Here is a 21,820-nt window from a genome sequence, read left to right on the forward strand (position 1 = left end):
TCGTAAGGTGCGTGGTCATTTAAAAAATGATTAATTGGAGAAAATTTGTTATGGAAAGTTGAAATAAGCTCAGTATAGTTTAATTTGAGAGGTAACCTTGATAAAATGAAATAATTTTTGTCGTCATGAATGAAAGGAATTATTTTCGGGAGTTGGTAAGCTACATCAAAGATTCATTGCACGGTACGCTCGTGGATGAGGTGTGATAAGTTGTTCAACGGTACACTTACGACGCGTGTGTCAGGGTAGCTTGAAAAAGATGTGCACTTCGGAGCGTCTTGACTGCAGATCAAAGGCAACAAAACACGTTAGGGTCGATGAGTCACTACATAAGAGACAGCCATTACGTCTTTATCAGTGGTTGCGCGCAGTGCTTTCCCGCACGCTTTGCAGCTGTGTGGGAAAGGACTGCGCGCTGGGGCTAGCGAATTGGGCAGTTGGCTTGCTGGGCGATAAGAGTGTGGAATTGAATTAAGAGATTGATCGTTGCCTAATTCCAGCCCTGCTATGTAACGTTGTCTGACAATGACTGATTGCCAGCCGCGGCACAAAGGAGCTTATACATGGTGTTTCACTTGGGAGTTTTCAAATTTTTTTTAAAATAGGCGTTTTGAATTAGAACAGCGCTTTTGTCGGCGTACCAATGTCAGCGGTGTAGTACATCAGAATAGAGATAAGATGTGCTAACTAGCAGGCTTGTTAACTAATACTGAATTTTGAACTTTTTAACTATTATCGCCAGGCTCCTTAATTATTAAGAGGAATGTAGTCCACCGTAAGTAATATCCATATCAGTTTTTTTTTTAATTTCGGTAACGCCCTTGCACTCGGCGCAGTGGCCCAACTTATTTTGGCTATTTCGACGTGTTGCGTGTACTGGAGAGGTTGCTTTGCCTGCAAGCTTCTCGACAGAGCATGTATTATGGCGCCTGCCAGAATTTGTTGGGCCACAGCGCCAAGGGTAACCACGTTTTCGAAATTCTCAAAACTGATATGGATATTACTCACGGCGGGCTGTGCACGCCTCTCAATAATTAAGGAGCCTATGCGTAATAGTTCAAAAGTGAACTATTCTATATTAGTTAACCAGCCTGCTAGTTAGCACGTCTTTGCTGTATTCTGATGTACTGCGCCACAGACATTGCTATGCTGAAAAAAAAGCGCTCTTCTAGCACAAAAAAAAAAGCCTATTTTTAAAAAGTGTGTAAAGTCTTAGGTGAAACACCCTGTATACACTTCGTCCCGTTGGTATACGCCGTGGTGCAGGAAAACAACCAGAAGGTGAGCACCCGTCTGGGGAAGATGTGGCTGGCGCTGAGCGTCGCCGACAAGGAGCTCTACCGGCGCAAGGCGGCACTGGAGGCCGTCAGGCATCGCAAGAAGTACCCTGGTCAGTGAAGACCTGCTGCTGCTTTCCGCAATATCCGGAGCAATGAAGTAAAATTTCGAAATCGAGTGTTCTGTACGGTTAAGTTTGTGTGTAGCACGCGCGTTTAAAGGTGCACTAAAGACGAATCTCAAATCGTCTTTCTATCACTTGACTTCGATCTACACTCGCCGAGCATCATTATAAACTTCGAATTATCGTTCTGTGCGGTCGATTTTTCTATTAAATCGAATTAAAAGTCCAGCTTTCGCCTTTCTTTCTTTTTAACTCACCTCGCTTTCATTTTGTTTTTAGTTTTTCGTGAAAGAATAGTTGCGGTCGCAGACTACATAGCCGCAGGCCCACGGAAATAAAAATACATGTGGACTCTTAGCTTTCGCCGATCGCTGTGTATCGCTCCACCGATGACAGGTGGCGTTATTATTATTATTATTATTAACAGTGAACCTTGAATGCTCGCACTATTTGGAGGCAAGCTGGTTTTCTTTGCAGATTTGAGCCGCATTTCCATCTTGCAGTGTGCTGTCACCGAAATCGGCAACCTGCTGCGAATCATCGCACTACACCTATTTCCGCAAACCATTCCATCCTTTCTATTCATTAGAAGTGTGTGCCTCTTGTGGCTAAGAAGGGTATAAATGCCCTGTCGACTCGTTTCGCGTGGAAGAAGCTCTGTTTAACAAACTTTTCAAAACATCGCATCTTATCGTGCCGACTTATTCTTGCGTAATCTCATGTTCCCATCTTCGTACTCTGTCGCCTGAAGTACTTCCGCGGCGGTTGAATTTCTTTGGAGGAGAAATTCTAGAGGCCCGTGTACTGTGCGTTGTCAGTGCGCGTTAAAGAACCCCAGGTGGTCGAAATTTCCGGAGCCCTCCACTACGGCGTCTCTCATAGCCTTAGTCGCTTTGGGACGTTAAACCCCATAAACCAAAGCAAACCACTTCAACTGGTACAAGCATCGGCTTCCCTCTGTTGCCCGCAGACTACGTGTACAACCCTCGCGACGCTCGCCGCCGCAAGGAGCAGGAGCGGCGGGCCAAGCAGATCGCCGCCAGACTGAAGAAAGGCATCGAGGAGCCGCCGGCCGTCACCGCCAAGGAGCGCAGCGGCACAGCGTCGCACGAGCTGGGTAAAGAGGCGAGCAGCACCAAGCGCCGTCTGACGATGCAGCGCCGCCGGCGTCGAGCGGCGGCCGGGGGCATTACCAGGACCCGGGGCGCCGCCACCGCCGCCCCCCGGCAGACGAGGAAGACGCCGAAGCAGACGGCGACACCAAGGCGCACGGCCCTCGTCCACGCCATGGCGTCGACTTCGCGCCCCTCCGCAGCCTTTGAAGTGAGAAGCGGGAGTTATCGCTCATGCTGCACCGAATTAGGCACGGGGTTAAAGTTAAACCCGGTTTAAGCTACACACACTTGGTCGTACCGTGTAATCGTGTAATCTGGTCGATTCGAACTCGAACCTCCGGTTTACTCGGACTGACCATTTGGATCCATCAAAGTCAGGTGCCCCTCAAGGAGAGAAAACTAAGCGTAAATGTTACCTGCGCTTATGCGTACGTAATGGTTAATTCGGACAGGCCGCGCAGCTGACCTGCCCCCGCCGGCGTAGGGCGACAGTGCATCAACAACATGACAACAGGCCGCTCGCCAATAAAAATGGCTGCTGATCACGTGACAGCGTGCCGCCAGATGTGTTCTTGCCGTGTAGCGTGCACTGCGGAGGTTGCCCTTTCTCCGCCGTTGCAAGTCGAGCAGTCCGTAATGGCGTCGACTGCTTCGGTTCCTTTTCACCGCGCACCTTAGCGGCAGAGATCGTTTATTATGGAGGCCAGAGGGCAACGGTGGCGTCAACAACTCGCACAACTTCTTCAAAAAAATAGATCGAAGGGTGTTGCCATATTGGCAGTGGGCAGGTTTGAGGCAGCTCCGAACAGCTTCTTGTAGAGCAGGAAAGAATGAAGATAATGAACCTCCCTACATGCCTTACCCCCACCCCCCACCCCCCGAAAAAAGATTGCTCTATGAATTGTACAGCTATATAATATTGCGTGTACGCCGATATCCACAAATGCGCTGACCGATCGCAGGCAGCCACAAAGTTTTGTAGTGAGCGATACAGGCTATCGGCTGTCCAACTTGTGCCGTTAAGCCCAACGCATACGCGTCTAGGCGCTAAGCATACTTTATAAGCCTGCGAAATGACGAATGCGTCGCACGTTTGGCGTTAGTAGCCAGGCTTCGCTAACTAATAAGGCATATACCCATGTACTGAGCGATTACCACGCCCGTTAAAGATCCCCAGGTGATCTAAATTACCCGGAGCCCTCCACTACGGCATCCCTCATAGCCTCAGTCGCTTTGGGACGTTAAACACCCACAAATCAAACCAACCAGATTCTTCGTTCTCTTGAGTCCGCCTGGGACTTCAGTGAACTGCCAAAGGGTGTCCCGACAACCGATCCTCCACGGATCACCTCAATGTGATGGCTGCTTGCTACGTTTGCACGAAGGGCGGCGGTCAAGGGGAGTTGATACAATCCTTCAAGACACGCCTTCACTACGGCCTTGACCATTAGCAAGGAAAATGGTGTAAGTTGGCGCTTTCGAGCGGTGTCAAGTGTTCACGATATCAAAGCGGGTTAAAATGCTATCGATTTGTTGATCTTTTTCTGCGTTAGTAGTATAATCGTTCAACAAGGGGAAGCTTTGGGCCAGTTGGTCAGACATGTTGGGGAGGAGGGATAACCGCAAACTTGACAGGACTGAAGATCGAGAAGAGGACAGGACGAGCGGACCGCTCGTCCTGTCCTGGGAGAAGAGGACAGGACCGCTCGTCCTGTCCTCTTCTCGATCTTCAGTCCTGTCAAGTTTGCGGTTATCCCTCCTCCCCAACATAGTATAGTCGTCTTTCGGCGAAAAACTCATGGTGTCTGTGTGTGTCCGAAACATCCACCCCCCAGCGTTCATAGTGTATCGGAGCTGATAGGGCGCCATCCCGGCACCCCCCGTGCCCGAAAGGTGCTTCCTTCGTAACACCCTCTGTTCCGCGCTGCACATCCTGTAAAAATGCGTCTCCCACCTACGGGCCTCACCCACCCGCCTCCACCCTCCTCATGACCTCATGATTTCAGCATCATAAGATGACGAGTTGATCACTGGTCGATAAACTGATTGATTTATTTTGAACCTTGCAGGAGCAGCGGCGCCTTGCTGCCCAGTCAGCGCAACAGCATGATGCTACCAGCGGAATCATTGCCCCTCCTGTGTGTCAGTTCCGAGCTCCAGCAATTCATCAGATGGATGCCCGGATACCGTTGGTGGCCTGCGGTAGGGACTGCGCGGCCGTGCGTAAGTCTTTTTCTCGCATCTTGATAAAGTTCCAAGATCTAACGTTCTTTGCAACAAAAAAAGCATCTCGGTGTATGCATGGGGAGTACGGTTAATGCCTATTACGAGTTAAAAGAGACGTTCTATTGTTGCGCTTGCAGACCCCCATCGAAATGAGGCCGTCCAGGAAACGGAACTCAGGAACTAATACCACAAATAGTCAGCAGGCGAGCGCCGTAGCCACCGAGCCACAATGGCGGGTTGTTTCTACATTGGAATGTTTCAGCCATGGTGCTACCGTGCTATCATCTCTGCAGGGTCAGACGACGCTTCGGCCACAATGTAACTGCGCTTACAGACGATTGCCATCGCCCTGCTGGAGTGGCGACGCTGCACGCTAATACGTTCTCCTGTAAAGCTTCGAGACACGGGTAGAGCGCTACCACACTTTACGGACAGAAGGGAATGAAAATTACAGAGTGCTACTCATGACTCGCACTTCTCTCAGCGTCACTGTGTTTGGTGTGCAGTTGGGCCGAATCTTTGTCATACGGTTATAGCTCCTTTGTAGACAAACATCTTCGTCAAGCGTTTCTCAGGGTATAGCCCCAAATGCAGCCGTGATGGGTGCTATTTCGGAACGACAGCAGCTGGGGTCTCTGAGATCTAAAGAAGGTCCGAGAGAACAGTTTACAACTCTCATGAAAGCACTACAGCTTCCATCCGCCGTCTCCGCAGCCTGCCCCCCAGTGGACGGTCCGTCCATGTCGAGCGTGGCTGGAAGCGGTGCCCAACCGCAGGAGTGGTTCCCGGATTCTGCTCCACCGCCTGCTGCTCCCCAAATGGCGGCGGGACTGGCCACCAGACGTGAGCGCTGTCTCTATCCTGTCCTATACGATGGAGCACGTTGCCCCGTCTAATATCACGAATGCACGGATAATTTCGTGTAGTTTTCTGAGCCCCATAGAATTTCGTATGCGCAATATGTGAGCAGCTTTAAGCGCACAACCGTGCTGCGGATTCAGTGATCTGGTCAACAACGGCGACTTGTAGGGTAGGAATAGATTCTTAATGCGTGCAGTTGGTTTGCTGTATGCATCTTTTGGTGTGCACGGCAGTTTTAGTTCGCGAGTGACCAATAATTTCTCGAATGCCTCATGCATGAGCGCGTCCTTCATTTTGGAGTCGGGTTCGTTACGCAACTGCAACATCGTTCCTCTCTGCTTATCTCTCGTTTCGAGACTGACAGCATCCGATCTCAATAGGTTACGACGAGTTCGTCACCCGGGTGGCTTGCGAAGACATGATAACAGCACGCTTGCTGGTTTCATGTTCAAGTCTCACTCGATCGACGTTACTCAGTCTCAAGCGATCACATGCGAACGGAATCCTTCAGCTCCTATAGTCTGGCCTTCGTGACAAGAAATTCCACAGCTTTCGAGGCTGAGGTTTAGTTGCTTTGTTTTGAGCGTACTTGTGTTGGCATACGTTCTTTATCACTGTGACAGCAGCTCACGCATATATCCTCTATATACAACCCCAGGGCACAGCGTTCCCAACCAAAAGGTTTCCAATCCATTCAGAAGAAACATTCGTTCCTAAGACAGCAGGCAGCTCTAGGCTATTTCCGGAGACGTTTCCGACTTAGTTCATGGAAATTATTCCTGCAGCCTATAAGACCACATCAAGGTGCTCTGGGCAAGTTCGCGTTCTATAAATGAGGTCTATAAAGAGTACAGAACTCAAGGAATCCCAGTACTGCAGACGCTGCAGTGAGGAAGAACGGAGGTAGTCCAGAGCACACGAAACATGCGAAAACGGGAATCCTAGACCACAGGCATCACAAGCCTTCGCTAGCACCTTACACACCTCAGCCACAATGAGAATAGATTTCGTCGTTCAAGGCAGAGCGGCACAACTGAATCGAACGGCGTGGAAATGCATGAAACAAGAGACTAAGCAAACAAGGCAAGGGGAATGAGGGGCTCGTTATAAATATGACAGAAGGCAACAGCCATAGAAACCAAGGGGCACAGGGGATTTTTCAATTTACTTATTTATTTTGTGCTGTTGTTCGATTCAGAATATTACTGAATATGTTATCGCTGAAAACTAATTGAATAGAAAAGCAGAAGAAAAAACAACCACATGCCGCCGGTGGGATCCGAACCCACGACCTCCGAATTCGGAGGTCCTTTGTTCACCTCTTTAGGTGAACAAAGTGCCCCCTGAATTTTTTCTCGGCCTCGCTGCAGCCGTGCTCTGGGTGCCGCTCCTGACTGCTCCCGCTGCCCCAGCCGTGGCACCGTCGCTGTCCCTGCTGCTGCCAGCGGCGATGACAGTCCCTCAGACCCCAGCGGCGGTGGCCAGGCCCCCTCAGCCCTTCGACCCGCAGCCGCAGCACCACGCTCCAGCCAGACACGACGCGGTGGCCGGCCAGATGAACTTCGTCGCTTCCTCGGCACAGGCAAGCATGCGCACGCCTTCTACTTTGCGGTCGTAGTTCATGTCTTCGAGGCGAGTTTGCGCGGCTCTGACACGACTTGAGGGGAGATTTAATAATGTATAGCCGGAGAGGCCGGAGGAGGAGTCTAATTTCGGGAATCTCGTTTTAAATAATCCCAAGCACAGACATGCGGACTACATACAGCAATGCCAGGCGTCGAGCGACAATAAATGTGATAAGTTCGTAGAGTCCGGAATGACACTGAGAAGAGCTTGCAAACCGGAGAAGACCCTTGGCAGCAAGCAGTATGTTCTTTACGAATTATTGTCGAATGAGGTGAAATTTTTCAAATTTAAAATTTTAAGGAACATATTCTAAGATTGCACACGCACACACACGCACACACGCACACGGACACGCGCACACGCACACACACACACACGCACACACAAACACACACACGCACACGCACACACGCACACGCACGCACACGCACACGCACACGCACGCACGCACGCACGCGCGCACGCGCACACACACGCACACACACACACACACACACACACACACACCATTACAGTTAATTAAGCAGGGCCATCATTTGTCCACATCGTGACACATAGTTTTCAGGATATCAATTCTATTTCTTTGGGAAAGGTGTGTTCGAATGCCAATGGAATCTTGTGCGTTGGTTATTCGCATTCGCTTCGAAACCTCTACCTTCTATGTATTTACACAAATGGAATATCCAGCAGTACATTCACAAGTATCTGTTTACTTGTTCGTGGAGAAGGCATTGCAATCTTCACTGGCAGTGGCTCTGAGACTTGAGGGGGCTCCATGCGCGTTCCAGGGCACAAGACTTCTGCTAAACATATTAGTGATGATGCTCCGTCATTATTACGATATAATCATGGTATTCTCGTAAACATGGAGTATGTTTCAGCCTGCAATCTTGGTGCTTCGAACCATGCCTTAACACGCTTGTGCTTAGTATTTCATTCAACTAAGTTCAGTGTAGCATACAGCACGTGAGAACCGAAAGGACGTTGTGAATGAGTGCGTGAGCGCTTCGTCGGTCCATGATCAATTTGATATTCGAACATAACTGTTCAAATTTACTTCATATTCGAAAAATTGACATTTCCACAAATCCATTCACTACTCATCCCTGTCAATGAAAACCGATTAACAAACCAGCGCATTTTGTGGTCCCAAAAACACTCGTGCTTGCAAAAACAAACAACCGAGAACGCTTGACGAACGGAGTCGTACCCAAGCAGCTGTGAAACATGGAGCTCTTCATATTAAAACAATTTTCTGTGTTCCTATAATGATGCCTCTTTTACGATGCCTGACTAGAGTTGGTTTTAGGCGACTTGTGGCCGAATGGTTAAAGTAGAAGCTCCAGCCCTTTGTGGCACATTTAATCCCGCAATTAACCAAACCGGCACCAGAAAAGCACGTGCACACGTGGAGGCACTGTCACTGACGGGGATAGGAGACGGAAGCGCTATAAAAAGTGTCATGTCGCACGACTCAGCGACGTGAAACAGCTGGTTAGCTTCGTGCACTCTAAAAATTTTTACATCCTTTAAGATGCAACGCCCTTGTTCCAGGGTACTCATCAACACCTTGAGGGTGTCCGTGAACACCCTTATGGTATTAGGTGTTATGAACACTTTAAGGGCGTTTATGGGCCCCATAAGGGTTTTTATGAACACCCTAAAATGTGCTAGCCCTGGGACACTCTGGGACACCTTTCTTCCACTCTTAAGTCTGTAAAAACTTTAGGGTGTGGAATAACTGTATACGTGCTGCAGCTCTTTTCGAATTCTCCGGCTTTTGTGAGAGAGTGTCAACGCAAAACACTAAGATATCTCATGCATCCCTGACTGCGCCTAACCAGCCGCGTGTCTTGAATGCCGCCAGGGTCACCAGGCCCCAACCCAAGGGGTCTACCCGACACAGCACGATCTACTCAGCACCGCCGCGGCCACAATCTCATCGAACGGAGGTGCATTCGCCCCGATGCCAGGCATGGCTGGTCATCCGAACATGGCAGCGAGTAAGTCTCTCCAATGGCTCGACAATTTTGACAACGAAACTGAAAGTTATCTGCAGGTTAGGAGGAGGAGGATGCGGTTACGAAGAAAGGAACAGAGTGGTAAGCGTCTCACGCAATGCGTAGACTGAACTGTGGGGTGAATGAAATGAAGGGAGGGAAAAGGGCGGAAAGAAGAAAATTTTAAAACTGTGAAACGTTGGATGCAACTGCCACAGAAGTGCATTAGCATCTTAGTCTTTTTATGTCATCTTCTTGGTCATCCACGTATTCAAATCTACCTTGAATGACATGGGTATCTGTATCATCCTTCGTACCTCTGCAGTCGTGTATGCGATGGGCGTTCCATAAAGACTGAGTGTTCATTGTTGTTAAGGCGGTAGCCTTTTATGGCTCATGAGTGGCGTGGACAGGATGTGTTACGCTTTCACTAATCCATAGCCGATCCACTGTTTAATCCGTAGCCATCCAACAAGCTGATCCCTATCCCAATCCGTAAATAAACAAGCCAAACCATAATCCACAGTCCAATCCATAATCCAAAACGGCACGAACTGTCAACGAAGAACAAAAAAGAAAATAAAATTTTGGCCTGGGCGGCAATCGAACCCGAGCCTGCGGCGTGCGAGACGGGACTGTTCCACTGCGCCACGATGGTTCGACGTTTGCAGCTGAATAAAGGCGCGTCTAGTGAATGCAGAGTTGTCTTAGAAGCGCACATGAGAAATTAGAGATGCCGCAATTTACCGAGTACAAAAGTACGTTTCCGGTAAATTTACTTCTTGGCACGTTAAGGAACCCCAGGTGGTCGAAATTTCCGGAGCTCATCACTACGACGTCTCTCATAGCTTGAGTCACTTTGGGACGTCAAATCCCTCTAAACCTGTAAACTTCTTGCTTGACGTGCCATAGCGCTATCATGCGGCACCCACTGAAAACCCCCTCGCAATGAATGATGCTGGCCTAGCAGATGACGCTATATTGCAAGCACTAATGGTTTCGCAACACCGCACGTATGTTGTTTCAAGTTCCTCCTCGAATTTTCCTATCGTTATCCAATTGAACTCGGCAGTGCCGCCTTAATATTGTTTCCGCGAAAATTTTTTCGTTCAAGCTTTAGAATGCGTTTATGCGTCTAAAAAAGTTCGGGTAAAAATAAGCGGCGGTCTAGGCCACGCATTTGTTGAAGGTGACTCAATATTTCAACGGTGTATACTTCAATCCGAAGGATCGATTTGCACAGGCTGCCGGCTTACACTACTTTACTTGTGCCCTGAAGGGGAAGAACAGCGACTTCTGGTCGCCCAGGCGGTTGACATGCTCGGCCTATAAATTATGGTCGATTAAAGGTCTTTTACTACTACTACTACTACTACTACTACTACTACTACTACTACTTGTGCCGGTTGTCCCTCGTTGTACTCGTATCTTGTTGCACTCGCTGTGCTCCTAAACTGGACGAAGCATTTTGTGCCCTATCGACACATTCTCGGAACTAGAACATGTTCAGATTAATATCTTCGACGTCTCTGAGGGTACCAGCTGTCGCTGAAATTAGCGTTTGTTCAACGGATACGATCTCGCAGTGAACACAATCACTCTCGCCTATTTGCTACAGCAATTAGACAAGCGTCAATCCGCCGGTAACGGCGACACATCGTCTGCCGCGAAACCGCCATAGTGAAAACACCCATTTATTTTTGTATGATTGCCGTTCAGGTCATTAGGCTGGATGTAACGGTGCGGCATCCTGAAGGTCCTAATACTTCGGGAGGTTGATGCTTGCGCTTGCCAAAAGTGTCCATGCCATTTAGCTAGTGTGACCTGAGGCACTACGTGGTCATGTTTAGGTTTGATTTTCGTTGCTCCTGTGGCAAGCCTTTGAAATGCGGTGCGGCGTTGAGGGAACGCTGTGACGTTGTGGCGAGCACCAAACAGTGAACTTCACCGGTCTTTGCAGTGTCACAGACAGTGACAACAGCATGTGGGACGTCCAGCGCGATGATGTGGTCCCCTCCGGCAGTCCAGCCGGTACAGCGCCAGGACGCTCGACTGCAACAGGGGATGTACCAGAGGCCAAACGCCACAGCCCCAACGTACCCTCACGATGCTGCTGCCGCCGCCACCGCTGCCTCTACGCACGCCTACTATGGAGCCACTGCGACACAGCCAACTGTCTACCAGCACCCCCAGATGGCTCTGACCGGTGTCGACGCTCACCCGTTCGGCCCGCTGCTCAGTGCTACTCCACGTGGCCAAGCTGGAAGCGCCATCTTCCTGAGCCCTAGTGCGCTCTTCTCACCTGTCCTGGCTGCGAACCAACCACGCCCTACGGCCGCTGCTAACCAGTGAGCCGTGCTTGTTCTACACATTTTGCTTGCTCTGTATCAGTATATGTTTAACTGCCACTTGAAGAAAAAAAAAAACAGAGATTGAAAGCATTCTGCAGACAGTGTTGTTTTTGAGCAAGAATTTATAACTCTACCTCTACCCCCACCCCTCTTAAAAACCTCTACCCACCTCTTCAGAAGGCATCTGACATACCCGATTTCCTAAGGAAATGCATGTCGCTGCTTGATATTTCATAGTTCGCCGTCGTAAGCACTTCAGCCCTTCCACTCTGTTATCCTAGCATCATCACCATCATCCTGACTACGCCCACTGCAGGGCAAAGGCCTCTCCAATGCATCTCCAATTAGCCTTGTCCTTTGCCACCTGCGGCCACCGTATCCCCGCCCACCTACTTTTCTGCCCCTAGCACCCTAACCCTAACAGGATGTCGCTGACTCGAGTTCTCTAATACAATCTATTCTTTGTGCATATTTAAATTAAAGGCGCGCTTAAGTCGCCTTACGTGCGTAAATGCGAATGAATTTCGAGTTCTGTTGCCTCCTGTTACTTAGTAATGTAATTAATCACTGATGGTAATTATTGATGGTAATTAATTAATCGGTCAATTAAACATATATCTAATCACTAATTAATGTATCTCTAATTGATGTGTCTTTATTAGTCATTCTTGGTTATTGTAATTAATCAATTACATCATTTGGTTTAATTATTTGCTTGGTTTATTATCATTCCCTTAATTTTTATTTTATTGATTGTTCACTTCTGGAGGAATTGCTAATTCACCAATTGCGCGAATTACTCGGAGTAATTAGAGGAGTTATTTGACTTATGTAGTTAATTATTTAATAAATCGGTCATTTAAACTCTCCATTCAACAATTATCATTCATTACAAATCATAATTACCTTCTTACTTGAAGATCGACAGTTCATGAGGACACGCTCTGTCCAAAGCACGTGGTGACACATCGCCTGTGTACTCTCGATGTCAACGCACGTCAAAGAACTCCAGGTGGTCGAAATTTCCGGAGTCCTTCACTACGGCGTCCCTCACAGCCTGAGTCGCTCTGGGACGTTAAACCCCCATAAACCAAGCCAAACATCCTGCCCACGCCCCTCATGAGGCAGGAAATGCTTTCGCATAAAAAAGCAGCGGTTTATTGGGGTCTAACGTCCCAAAGCAACTCTGGCTATGAGGGACGCCGTAGTGAAGGGCTCCGGAAATTTCGACCACCTGGGGTTCTTTAACGTGCGCTGACATCGCACAGTACACGCGCCTCTAGAATTTCGCCTCCATCGAAATTCAGCCGCCGCAGCCGGGATCTAAACCGCGTCTTTCGGGCCAGCAGCCGAGTGCCGTAACCACTGAGCCACCGCGGCGGGGCTAAAAAAGCAGCAATGCCACCGTGTTATGTTTTCTTGCAGGCACCCTGCTGGGTTTCTGCGTCAACAACCCGGGCTGCCCATGGGCGCCGAGCAGCCGCTGCATTCCCCGCTGGGCGCAGACTGGCCGTACCAGCCGAGTGCATGGGGCGGTCCCTTCGGCTCGGACGAAGACTTCACCATGAACCCATTTCTGGGTCGGTCGAACGGCCAGCAGTACTTCTTCTGAGACAACAGACACCCGCCCACGCAGGAAAGGTTCGACGCAACCCCCACTTCCCAGCGCTCTCTGTTCCTCAGAGAAAGCGAAGATGGCCCACCCTGCAGTCTGAAGGCGGCGGCGGCGCGGCGGCATGAACTGGCAGAAACTGTTTTTTTTTTGTAGTTTTTGTTTGTCACTGTGTTGAGTGTGAAGCGAGAAAAATAAAAACAAATGATTTTTTTTCACCCTGCATTGCCTCTAACCACGCGTGAAACATGACGCGTAATGTCTGGTACAGGATGCCCTGCCAATGAAGCTAATTTTGCTGTAAAGATTCGACGATGGCGTGCGACCGCTCACTCTCATTGGCATGTGTGCTCGTGCACACCACCAGCGTACGTGTCACGAACCCCGTGAAACACACCATTTTACCGATCCAGGGCGAGCATCGCGAGCTTGCGGTTCCTCATATTCGCTATTGCACCCATCTGAGGCTACATGAGATACTCGAGAGACGTTCATAGAGAAAGACAGCTTAGTCTGAGTGGCTGGCTTGCTACTTTGCACTATGGGAAGGGGAGAGCGTAAAAGGGAGGGTCGCACTAAGTGATGTGGATGGAAGAGAAGCGCCAAAATGTTCAAACGCATCGGCAACGGCCCGGATCGCATACGGGAGTCGAGATCCGCGATGTGCACAGGAGGAACGCACTCTCGGATTTCCTGGAGATTTCACGTCCCTGGCCAAACGCCCGGCATAAGGTCATTTCCACAATGGCACCTCAGTCGTAAAAGGCTTTATGCTGAATTTCACGCCAAGTGGTGAAAGTTATGATCAGCGGAATTCATGGTACTGTGCTAAGCGTAAAAAGTCAGATGCTTCCGTCATGTGCTCTTAGCGTAACAATAAAAAGTATTTACTGCTGAAGAAATACAAACAAGGTCACTTAATACCCAAGCAGCGGCCTTTACCATCTGCCCACGCCCCTCATGAGGCAGGAAATGCTTTCGCATAAAAAAGCAGCGGTTTATGATTGGAATAAATTGCCTGAAGATGCGGTGAAGTGTACGTCCGTGGAACTATTTCTAAATTATATCGAAAAAATTGACTTTTCTGTTTAATTCTCTCCTAATCTTTTTGTGTTTGGGTCTGAGAACATCTCTGTATTTTTGAATTTTTGTTTTTACTCTGTTTGATCAATGATGCATTGTAAACACTCCTGCATGGGCCCGAAAAGGGCCTGCAGTATGTTCAAATAAATAAATAAAAAATAAATAAATAAATAAATAAATAAGAGAATCAGTTGCGCTAATATTCGGTCTCCCTTCGCTAAAATCTGGTTTTGTTCTGTAAAATTCCCGTTTGTAAGAGAAACCGCTGTAAGCTGTCTTTCTACAAGTGGTTTCTGCACTCTGGCACACTGATTTGACAAATGTCTTCAGATCCCTCTCAGAAACAGAACTAATCATATTCTGTACGTACCCCTCCTGTGTGATAACGCGCTTTGTGGCAAGCAAACAAGTTTTAACTGCTGATAGCGGCATACTTCATGTTGCAAATGCTTAATCACTTCTGGTTTACAGGTCGCCGCCATCATCGGCGTCAGCCAAAGTATACCCACTGCAGGACAAAGGACTCTTCAATATTTCGAAAGTAACCAAAGTCTGAATAATTTTACTATTTCAGTGACTTGCCCCGCGACTATAGGACGGCCCTACTAATCAAACCACTCCCCAAAAACACGCACCCCATACACTATGAGGATAGAAGACAAGCACGAGCCAAAGCCTTACATAATAAATACGGACAGTGCGCTCGAACAGTTTATGTAGATGCGGCAGAACTGTGGCTGTGAACGAGAGTGGTGACCACATCGTCTCGGCATCAATCAAAACGAAATCCTCTGAAACGGCAGAAGAGGCGGCTGTAGCCCTCGCCCTAGCGCATACCCAGGAGAGCATCATTCTGAGCGACTCTAAAATGGCTATCAATAATTTCGCAAAAGTGCTAATTACGAACACCTCCCTTAGAGTCCTTAACGCCACCAAATTCTCACCAAATTATTCCGTACTGATATGGGTCCCAGCCCATTCGGGGAATCCGGGGAACGAGGCAGCCCACAATAAAGCCCGAAGTTTCGTTGACCGGGCAGTGGATGAGTCTGGCTCCCTGAATTTCACGAAGGACTCCATGATTACATGTCATGATCTCATCAATCATCTTAAACTAGAGAGGAGAGCTTTTCCCTCTCCGGACAAAAGCCTGACTAAAGAACAAGAGGTTACGTGGCGTCGTCTACAGACGAGATCGATACGCACCCCATCACTCCTCGCGCGCATTTATCCGTATTTATACAACTCAAACTGTAAACACTGTGGCCAACGAGCCAACTACGATCACATCCTGTGGGATTGTAAAGTAGAGCCACCTCCGGGTGATCTAGTTACCGCTCCTTCTCTCGAGCGGTGGGAGACCGTGCTGGCTAGCTCTGACCCCAGAGCGCAAGTTTTCGCGGTGGAGTGGGCTTACAAAGTCGTCGAGGGCTATGTACTCTCAACCCCTTAACGCGACCTCTTACCAAGCTCTTTCCGGCGAATAAAATGTTTTACAATCAATTCAGTGACTCTAGTGGGTTGGAGCCACTCGCGCACTCCGTGTACCGTGCGTGGTTTGCAGCTTCACTTCTCTCTTCCCGTTTTCTCTCACTCTGGTCTCCATTCAGAGGCAAAATCAATGTGTATTTCCTTTATAAACAACTTCCTCTTCCTGCATGACTGGAACGCTCGTCGACATGCGCTACTGTGCCGGAGACGCCGGGTTCAATCCCGGTCGCGGCGGCCGCATTTCGATGCAGACGAATTATAGGTGTTTAATCCGTGCTACAGATTACCCCAGTGCAGGAATACATGCGTGCGTTTCCTTGTTGTCACCTCATGCACAGACAAAGAACAGCACAAGGAAGGTTGTCAGTAAAGAAAACTGGTTTCGTTGCGTCATTTGTAGGCATCCAACGATGACATAGAATGTAAGAGACGTCTGCATAGAATCAATGCTTGTTATCGGCTTTTCGGAGCAAGCATTTATTTTTAATTTCATTTATTTCTCCAATTCCGGCAGGCGTTCCAGAGGAGGTCGGCCTGGCAGAATCAAGAGACGATGACGCTAGCGCTAGTGCAAACTTAGAATAGACACTTTATGCACAATATGAGCCAACCAGACATAAAAAAACTATCAGACTCGAAGAGAGAAAGAGAAAAAAAAAACATTTTTTGATCCCTTCAGTTTAGGGGGGGGGGGGGGGGGGGGGGGGGGGGGGGGGGGGGGGGGTTCTCCCAAGTTCGGAAGTCCAAGAGCGTTTGCTGCCCGCCAAGTGTGCGGCCGGCAAGCGGCCCTAGCAACAGCAGACTCGTAACGGCTCGAAGTGGCGAAGGAAGTCGGCGGCAGGCATCGGACGGGCTGCCAGCAGAGGAGGCGTTGGCTGCAGGAGAGCGCACCCCTACGAGGGACCTGACCCCCCCCCCCCCCCCCCCCCCCCCCGACACATCCCCAACGTGGCCGTCGTCCTTCCCGTCGTAATGGCGGCGGTTTCGTGTAAATTCGGTGTACACCCCTGGCCAGCTGTAGGAGCAACGAAGGCGAAAATACCGTTTGGAGGGGAGGACCCCGAGAGAGAAGGAGAAGCCGAGAACATGCACCCCACGCACCACGAAGGCCGACGCACAGCGAGGGCTCGCGCACTACACACCAAATACAGCCGACACGACAACGTGGCGTACGTAGACGCAGCGGAATACCGACAAACCCCGAGAAAGGCGTTTGCAGTGGTTGCGGTGAACGGGAACGGCGCCCCGTTGGCGGCCGCGTCGATAGAAACCACCTCCTCCGAGACGGCGGAGAAAGCGGCAATCGGCTTAGCTATAGCGAACACGCCTGCTGATATTATATTCAGCGACTCCAAAACAGCCATTCGCAATTTCGCGAGGGGCCGTATCACATCTACCTCACTCCGCATCCTTCAAAACACCCGCCTTCCGATTAGAGAAGTTGAATTGATCTGGGTCCTGGCCCACTCGTCAAATCCGGGGAACGAGGCGGCTCACGCGCAACCCCGAGGTTTCGTCGACCGGGCAGTGAGCGCGCCCTCCGATCCGAATTTCACGAGGGACGGGTTAATCTCATTTCATGACATCACCCATCACTTTGGGCTGGAGAGGCGCGCATATCCCCCTCCCCACAAATCGTTATCAAAAGCGCAGGAAGTCACCTGGCGCCGTCTTCAAACACGCTCCCTTCTCAATCCGGCACTGCTTGTCCTCATGTACCCTGGCCAGTACGATCCAAACTGCCATAAATGTGGTGATAGGGCCACATACGACCACATTCTGTGGAATTGCTCAAATGATCCGCCTCCGGCGGACTTGATACAGCTCCCTTCTCCCGAGCGGTGGGAGGCCGTGCTGGTCAGCTTGGACCCCAAGATCCAAGTGCGGGCAATCGAGCGGGCCAACGAGGTCGCCGCCAGCCGTGGGCTAGCGGCCATCTAGTACGTGCCTCCGCAACCTGCTCTCGACGCAATAAATGTTTTACAATCCAATCCAATCCGAGAAGCTGGAGAGACGCGGTGGTCGCGGCAGAAAACAACGGACAGAGGAGAGACGAGAGCCTGGCGCCGGGAAGAGAGGCAGACCATGGGAGCGCCGAAGCAGCCGCAGCCTGTCGAGGGAAGATGAGCGGAGTGTAGCTCCGACCTGCCGGACTGACAAACAGTTCTCCTAAAAGCCAACGGTGAGCAGACTCCCAGTTTCGCCTTCAGGCAGAGAAATAAATAATGTTTTGCCAGGTTTCCGCCTTGTTGGCTCAATTCTCCTCGCTTCAGCAGGACCCGTAGACAGCAACTAATTGGGTTGCTTTGTGACTGACCCCTGGCAGGCGGGAAAGTCACAATGCCGACGGACGGAGGGACAAAAAATTACCGACGATTACGTTACTTCCTAATGCGAAATTTGAGCGCAGCAAATAAGCTGTTTCACCTTTTCGATAGATTGAGGCAAAGTAATCGAGCAACACATGTATGCGCTATCACAGATTTTTTTTTTATTTTTCACACGTATTCCTTTAACAAAGACTCCACTAACAGTTCTTGACAGTCATGAAGGAAGCTTTGTGGTCGGAGAAATAGACTGATATATGTTCGACTTGGTACACCAATGCTTGATTCTCAAAGACGAGATCTATACAAGTGCCTCGCGAGGTTGTCACAGCCGTGGGACGCGTTACGAGCGAGAGGAACGGGATGTTCTCCCGCATAAGTGTTAGGAAATTGCTGTTTGTCTTTATGTCAACATTAAAGTCCCCCACTACTAACATCGGTGTGGATCGATGGACGGTTAATGCGAGTTGCAGGAAGTGCACGACGTCTTTCGTGAGTGCGGTAGGGGCGAAGTAGGCAGCTACTACCAGCAAGCCGTTGGGCAACTTTGCGGCGCACAGTTCGCCAACTTCATGTGACGTGCCAAACATTTCGACTGGTATTGCAGAGAGACCTGTGCGCAAGTAGATAGCGACTCCCGCCGCTCTGTTGTGGTCTCTGCGAGCACCACAGCAGTATAGGAAATCTATGATTTCGAGAGGCTCTTCGGGATCCATCCAGGTTTCAGCAAAGCAAAGTACAGAGGAATGGCGCAGAATGTGATCGTGGTGTACGTCCTTGGCTTGTGCGGCAAGGGAGCGTACGTTAAGAATGTGGTTGTGAATGATGAATCAAGTGCTGCCAGCGAATGAGGCGTCCATTGGCTGTCTGCGTGTGTTACTGATGTGTGGGTAACATGTTAAGCTTCGCCTGTAAGAGTGGAACGCGACAGCGTCTTGCAACGCTGCCAGGGAGTCCACAGAACGCCATCGCCAATTCGGCTGTACGCCTTGCTGGACGGTAAATTTTTTTTTTGAGGAAAGGAAATGTATCTCTCTCTCGCATATCTGGGTGGACACCTGCACCTCGCCGTAAGGGAAAGGGGGAAGATGGGAGTGAACGAAGACGCCGTATTAGCTAGACGCGCCTTTGTTCATTCCAAACCATTCAGCTGGCATTACGGAGTGGCTAGCGTGCTCGTATCGCACTCCGGAGACCCTGGTTCGATTCCCCAACTCGACCAATTTCGTTCTCGGTTTTATTGATTTATGCGGTCTAACTAGAAAGGTTAATTAGGCTATTTCATATTTATATTCTTGTATTTCTATCCATCGTGTTCTGTCATTAACCTGTCAATTGTTGGAACTGTCTAGGATGTTCGACACAACGTATATGAAACGAGCAACGTCTTACTGAGTGGGGAAGTGCGTGGTGGTGGAGGGAACGCGGCTTCGTACTTATGTTTTTTTCAGCAGCGTCTCCTTCCGCGGACGCTGTTGTCGCTGCGGCGCGCGTCTTTCTTTTCTTTTCTTTTCTTCTGACCTCTTCATTCTCCTCTATATTAATTAGGCTAATTGATTAATTAAGCAATTAACTAAACTCAGTCCAACTTAGTTGCAGCATCACTATACGATCCCTTTGATTGGTTGCATGGTTACTAGCCAAAGTACAATTGGCCCCATTTGAAATTCGCGCACTGTGACGTCACGAGCATTTCGACCAATTGAAAAGCGTTACATTGGGGGCGGAGCTGGTTACGAGGCCGACGCCGACGCCGACGCCGACGACGACGCGAAACCCAGGAACGGACGCCAAAGAGCTGCGCTCTAAAATTTTGCTGACATAGACAAGTGAAAACGTAGCCGTTGAATGCATTTCTGCATTAAAATTCACTTGTGTGTTGTGCGATGTCAGTGCACGTTAAAGAACCCCCGGTGGTTGAAGTTAATCCGGAGCTCTCCACAATGAAACCTGCTTTCATGCTCCGCGCATGCGATGCCGGCAGACGCTTTCCCGCTCTCGGTCAAGGTGTGTGACGTCACGTCACGGAGGGAGTACGCAGCTTTCAGTCTAGGGGATGTTGACGCAGCACACCTGGGACGCTTCCTTTTGCTCCTTTCTGCAACGCGACGCGGCGACGGAGCGCACATCTGCCGGAGCTCTCCGCGACGGCCCGCGCATGCGCAGTGCGGGAACTACCCTCCACCTCCTCTCCGCAGCGCGCGCGGCGTAATTGTCTACCCTCTCCACTCTTCCTCTCCACAGCAGCTGGCACGCGCGGCGTAAGTGACTGCAAAGACGTGTGGCTCTTTAAAGGTCAAATTGAGGAGCCAGAGGTCATACGCTGAAACTCGCCGGAGGAGGGTGGTGATAGAAAATGAGCTATCGCTCCAAAACTTGGGGTCAGCCGCAGCAGCCGCGTTTCGCCACGCGAAGGCCCCCGTGTGCTGTGCGATGTCAGTGCACGTTAAATAACCCCAGTTGGTCGAACTCATTCCGGAGCCCTCCACTACGGCACCTGGTTCTTCCTTTCGTATCTGCGAAGAAATGACTGCGCAAACGAGATATGGACGGCGAAGAGGCAAATACGTACACAAACGCACTTTGCCTCTTCGCCGTCCGTGTCTCGTTTAATGCCTAGACGCATCGTGTGGGCGCCGGCCCACCAATGACTCCCAGGAAACGAAGCTGCGAACGCGGCTGCCCGAGTAACCTATCCTCCGGGCACCTACTTCCACGTCCTCTTCTGCCACCGTTTCTGCGGTTTCGTGAAATTATAGACAATTGCAAAAACAGGCTTCGCCAGTACCCTCCACCGGCAAAGGGGCTGTCGAAGGCACACGAACGCATTCTGCGACAGCTACAGACGAGCACCTACTAGTGTCCCGCTATGGCTGCTCGCTATGAGCCGAAAGTGAATCATTTGTGCCCACACTGTGACGAGCCCTGTTCTCGGAGAAAAACCAGCCGCTGCTGCGCTTCAGGGAAATCATAACACATTATAACGACAACCACCGCCTTTTCCCGGCCTCTGCAAAGGGGCTGAGTAAGACGGAGGAGCGAACTTTAAGGCGCCTGCAGAGAGGTACTCTACTCTGTCCTGCAGTCATCAAACATTACGATCCTAACACGGATGGGCGATGCCCGCACCGTGGGGAGACCTCTGATATCTTCCACATGTGGGCATGTACTCAAAACCCCCACCTCCCCCCTTCCCCTATCCGTTCCCCAGAGGCATGGAAGACTGCCCTCCTCAACTGCTCCTCGCTTGAGTCCCAAAAGACTGGTGAAACGGGCGCGAGACGGGGCCTCGTCATGCGGTGTACCGAACTGGGGACGCCGACCACGTAGCGGGGCCACTCTGTGGCTCCCAAACTCTATTCGACCAAATAAAAGTTTTCACCACCCCCACCAGCTATTCCACATGGTGTGGGCTTGCCAACACAACGGCATTCACTATCTGTGCCGGTGGTTGCGACTGAGAGAAGGATGAAAAAGAAAGTGCACGGGCCTGCCAACTGGCTCATGCCGAGCCACCATCGCTGCCACGTGCAGATAGAAGAGAGTTGAAAGATAAGAGGACAGAATAAAAGACAGAGTAAAGACGCGCGTCGCAACAACCGCGTCCGCCTGAACGGACGCAGGCTGAAATATACAGATACACGGCCGCAGCCCGAAGGCTGTCCTCTATATTTGTATATTAAAGGTTTGCTCTCTCCCTCCGTACCTCCTTTATCCATTCCTTCA

General features: G+C 50.1%; 1 protein-coding gene and 1 pseudogene across 5 annotated transcripts in view; one reads left to right on the plus strand and one right to left on the minus strand.

Annotated features, from left to right (window-relative positions):
- The window catches only part of LOC149359746 (uncharacterized), a 33,381-nt gene extending 19,994 nt beyond the window's left edge, over positions 1-13,387 (plus strand). For all 5 annotated transcript variants that reach the window (XM_089569130.1, XM_089569129.1, XM_089569131.1 and 2 more), the window contains 8 exons: positions 1,267-1,390; positions 2,373-2,725; positions 4,587-4,740; positions 5,458-5,586; positions 6,975-7,186; positions 9,098-9,233; positions 11,191-11,578; positions 13,007-13,387. In XM_089569130.1, the coding sequence (XP_089425256.1) occupies positions 1,267-1,390; positions 2,373-2,725; positions 4,587-4,740; positions 5,458-5,586; positions 6,975-7,186; positions 9,098-9,233; positions 11,191-11,578; positions 13,007-13,193 (1,683 nt within the window). In that variant the 3' untranslated portion in view covers positions 13,194-13,387. The remainder of the gene's footprint in view (positions 1-1,266; positions 1,391-2,372; positions 2,726-4,586; positions 4,741-5,457; positions 5,587-6,974; positions 7,187-9,097; positions 9,234-11,190; positions 11,579-13,006) is intronic.
- LOC149359745 (uncharacterized) overlaps positions 1-21,820 on the minus strand; it is a 49,624-nt pseudogene that overhangs the window by 24,202 nt on the left and 3,602 nt on the right.

The sequence above is a fragment of the Amblyomma mixtum genome, chromosome 2, assembly GCF_055824585.1.
Source record: "Amblyomma mixtum isolate Tamu chromosome 2, ASM5582458v1, whole genome shotgun sequence".
NCBI classification, from domain to species: domain Eukaryota; kingdom Metazoa; phylum Arthropoda; class Arachnida; order Ixodida; family Ixodidae; genus Amblyomma; species Amblyomma mixtum.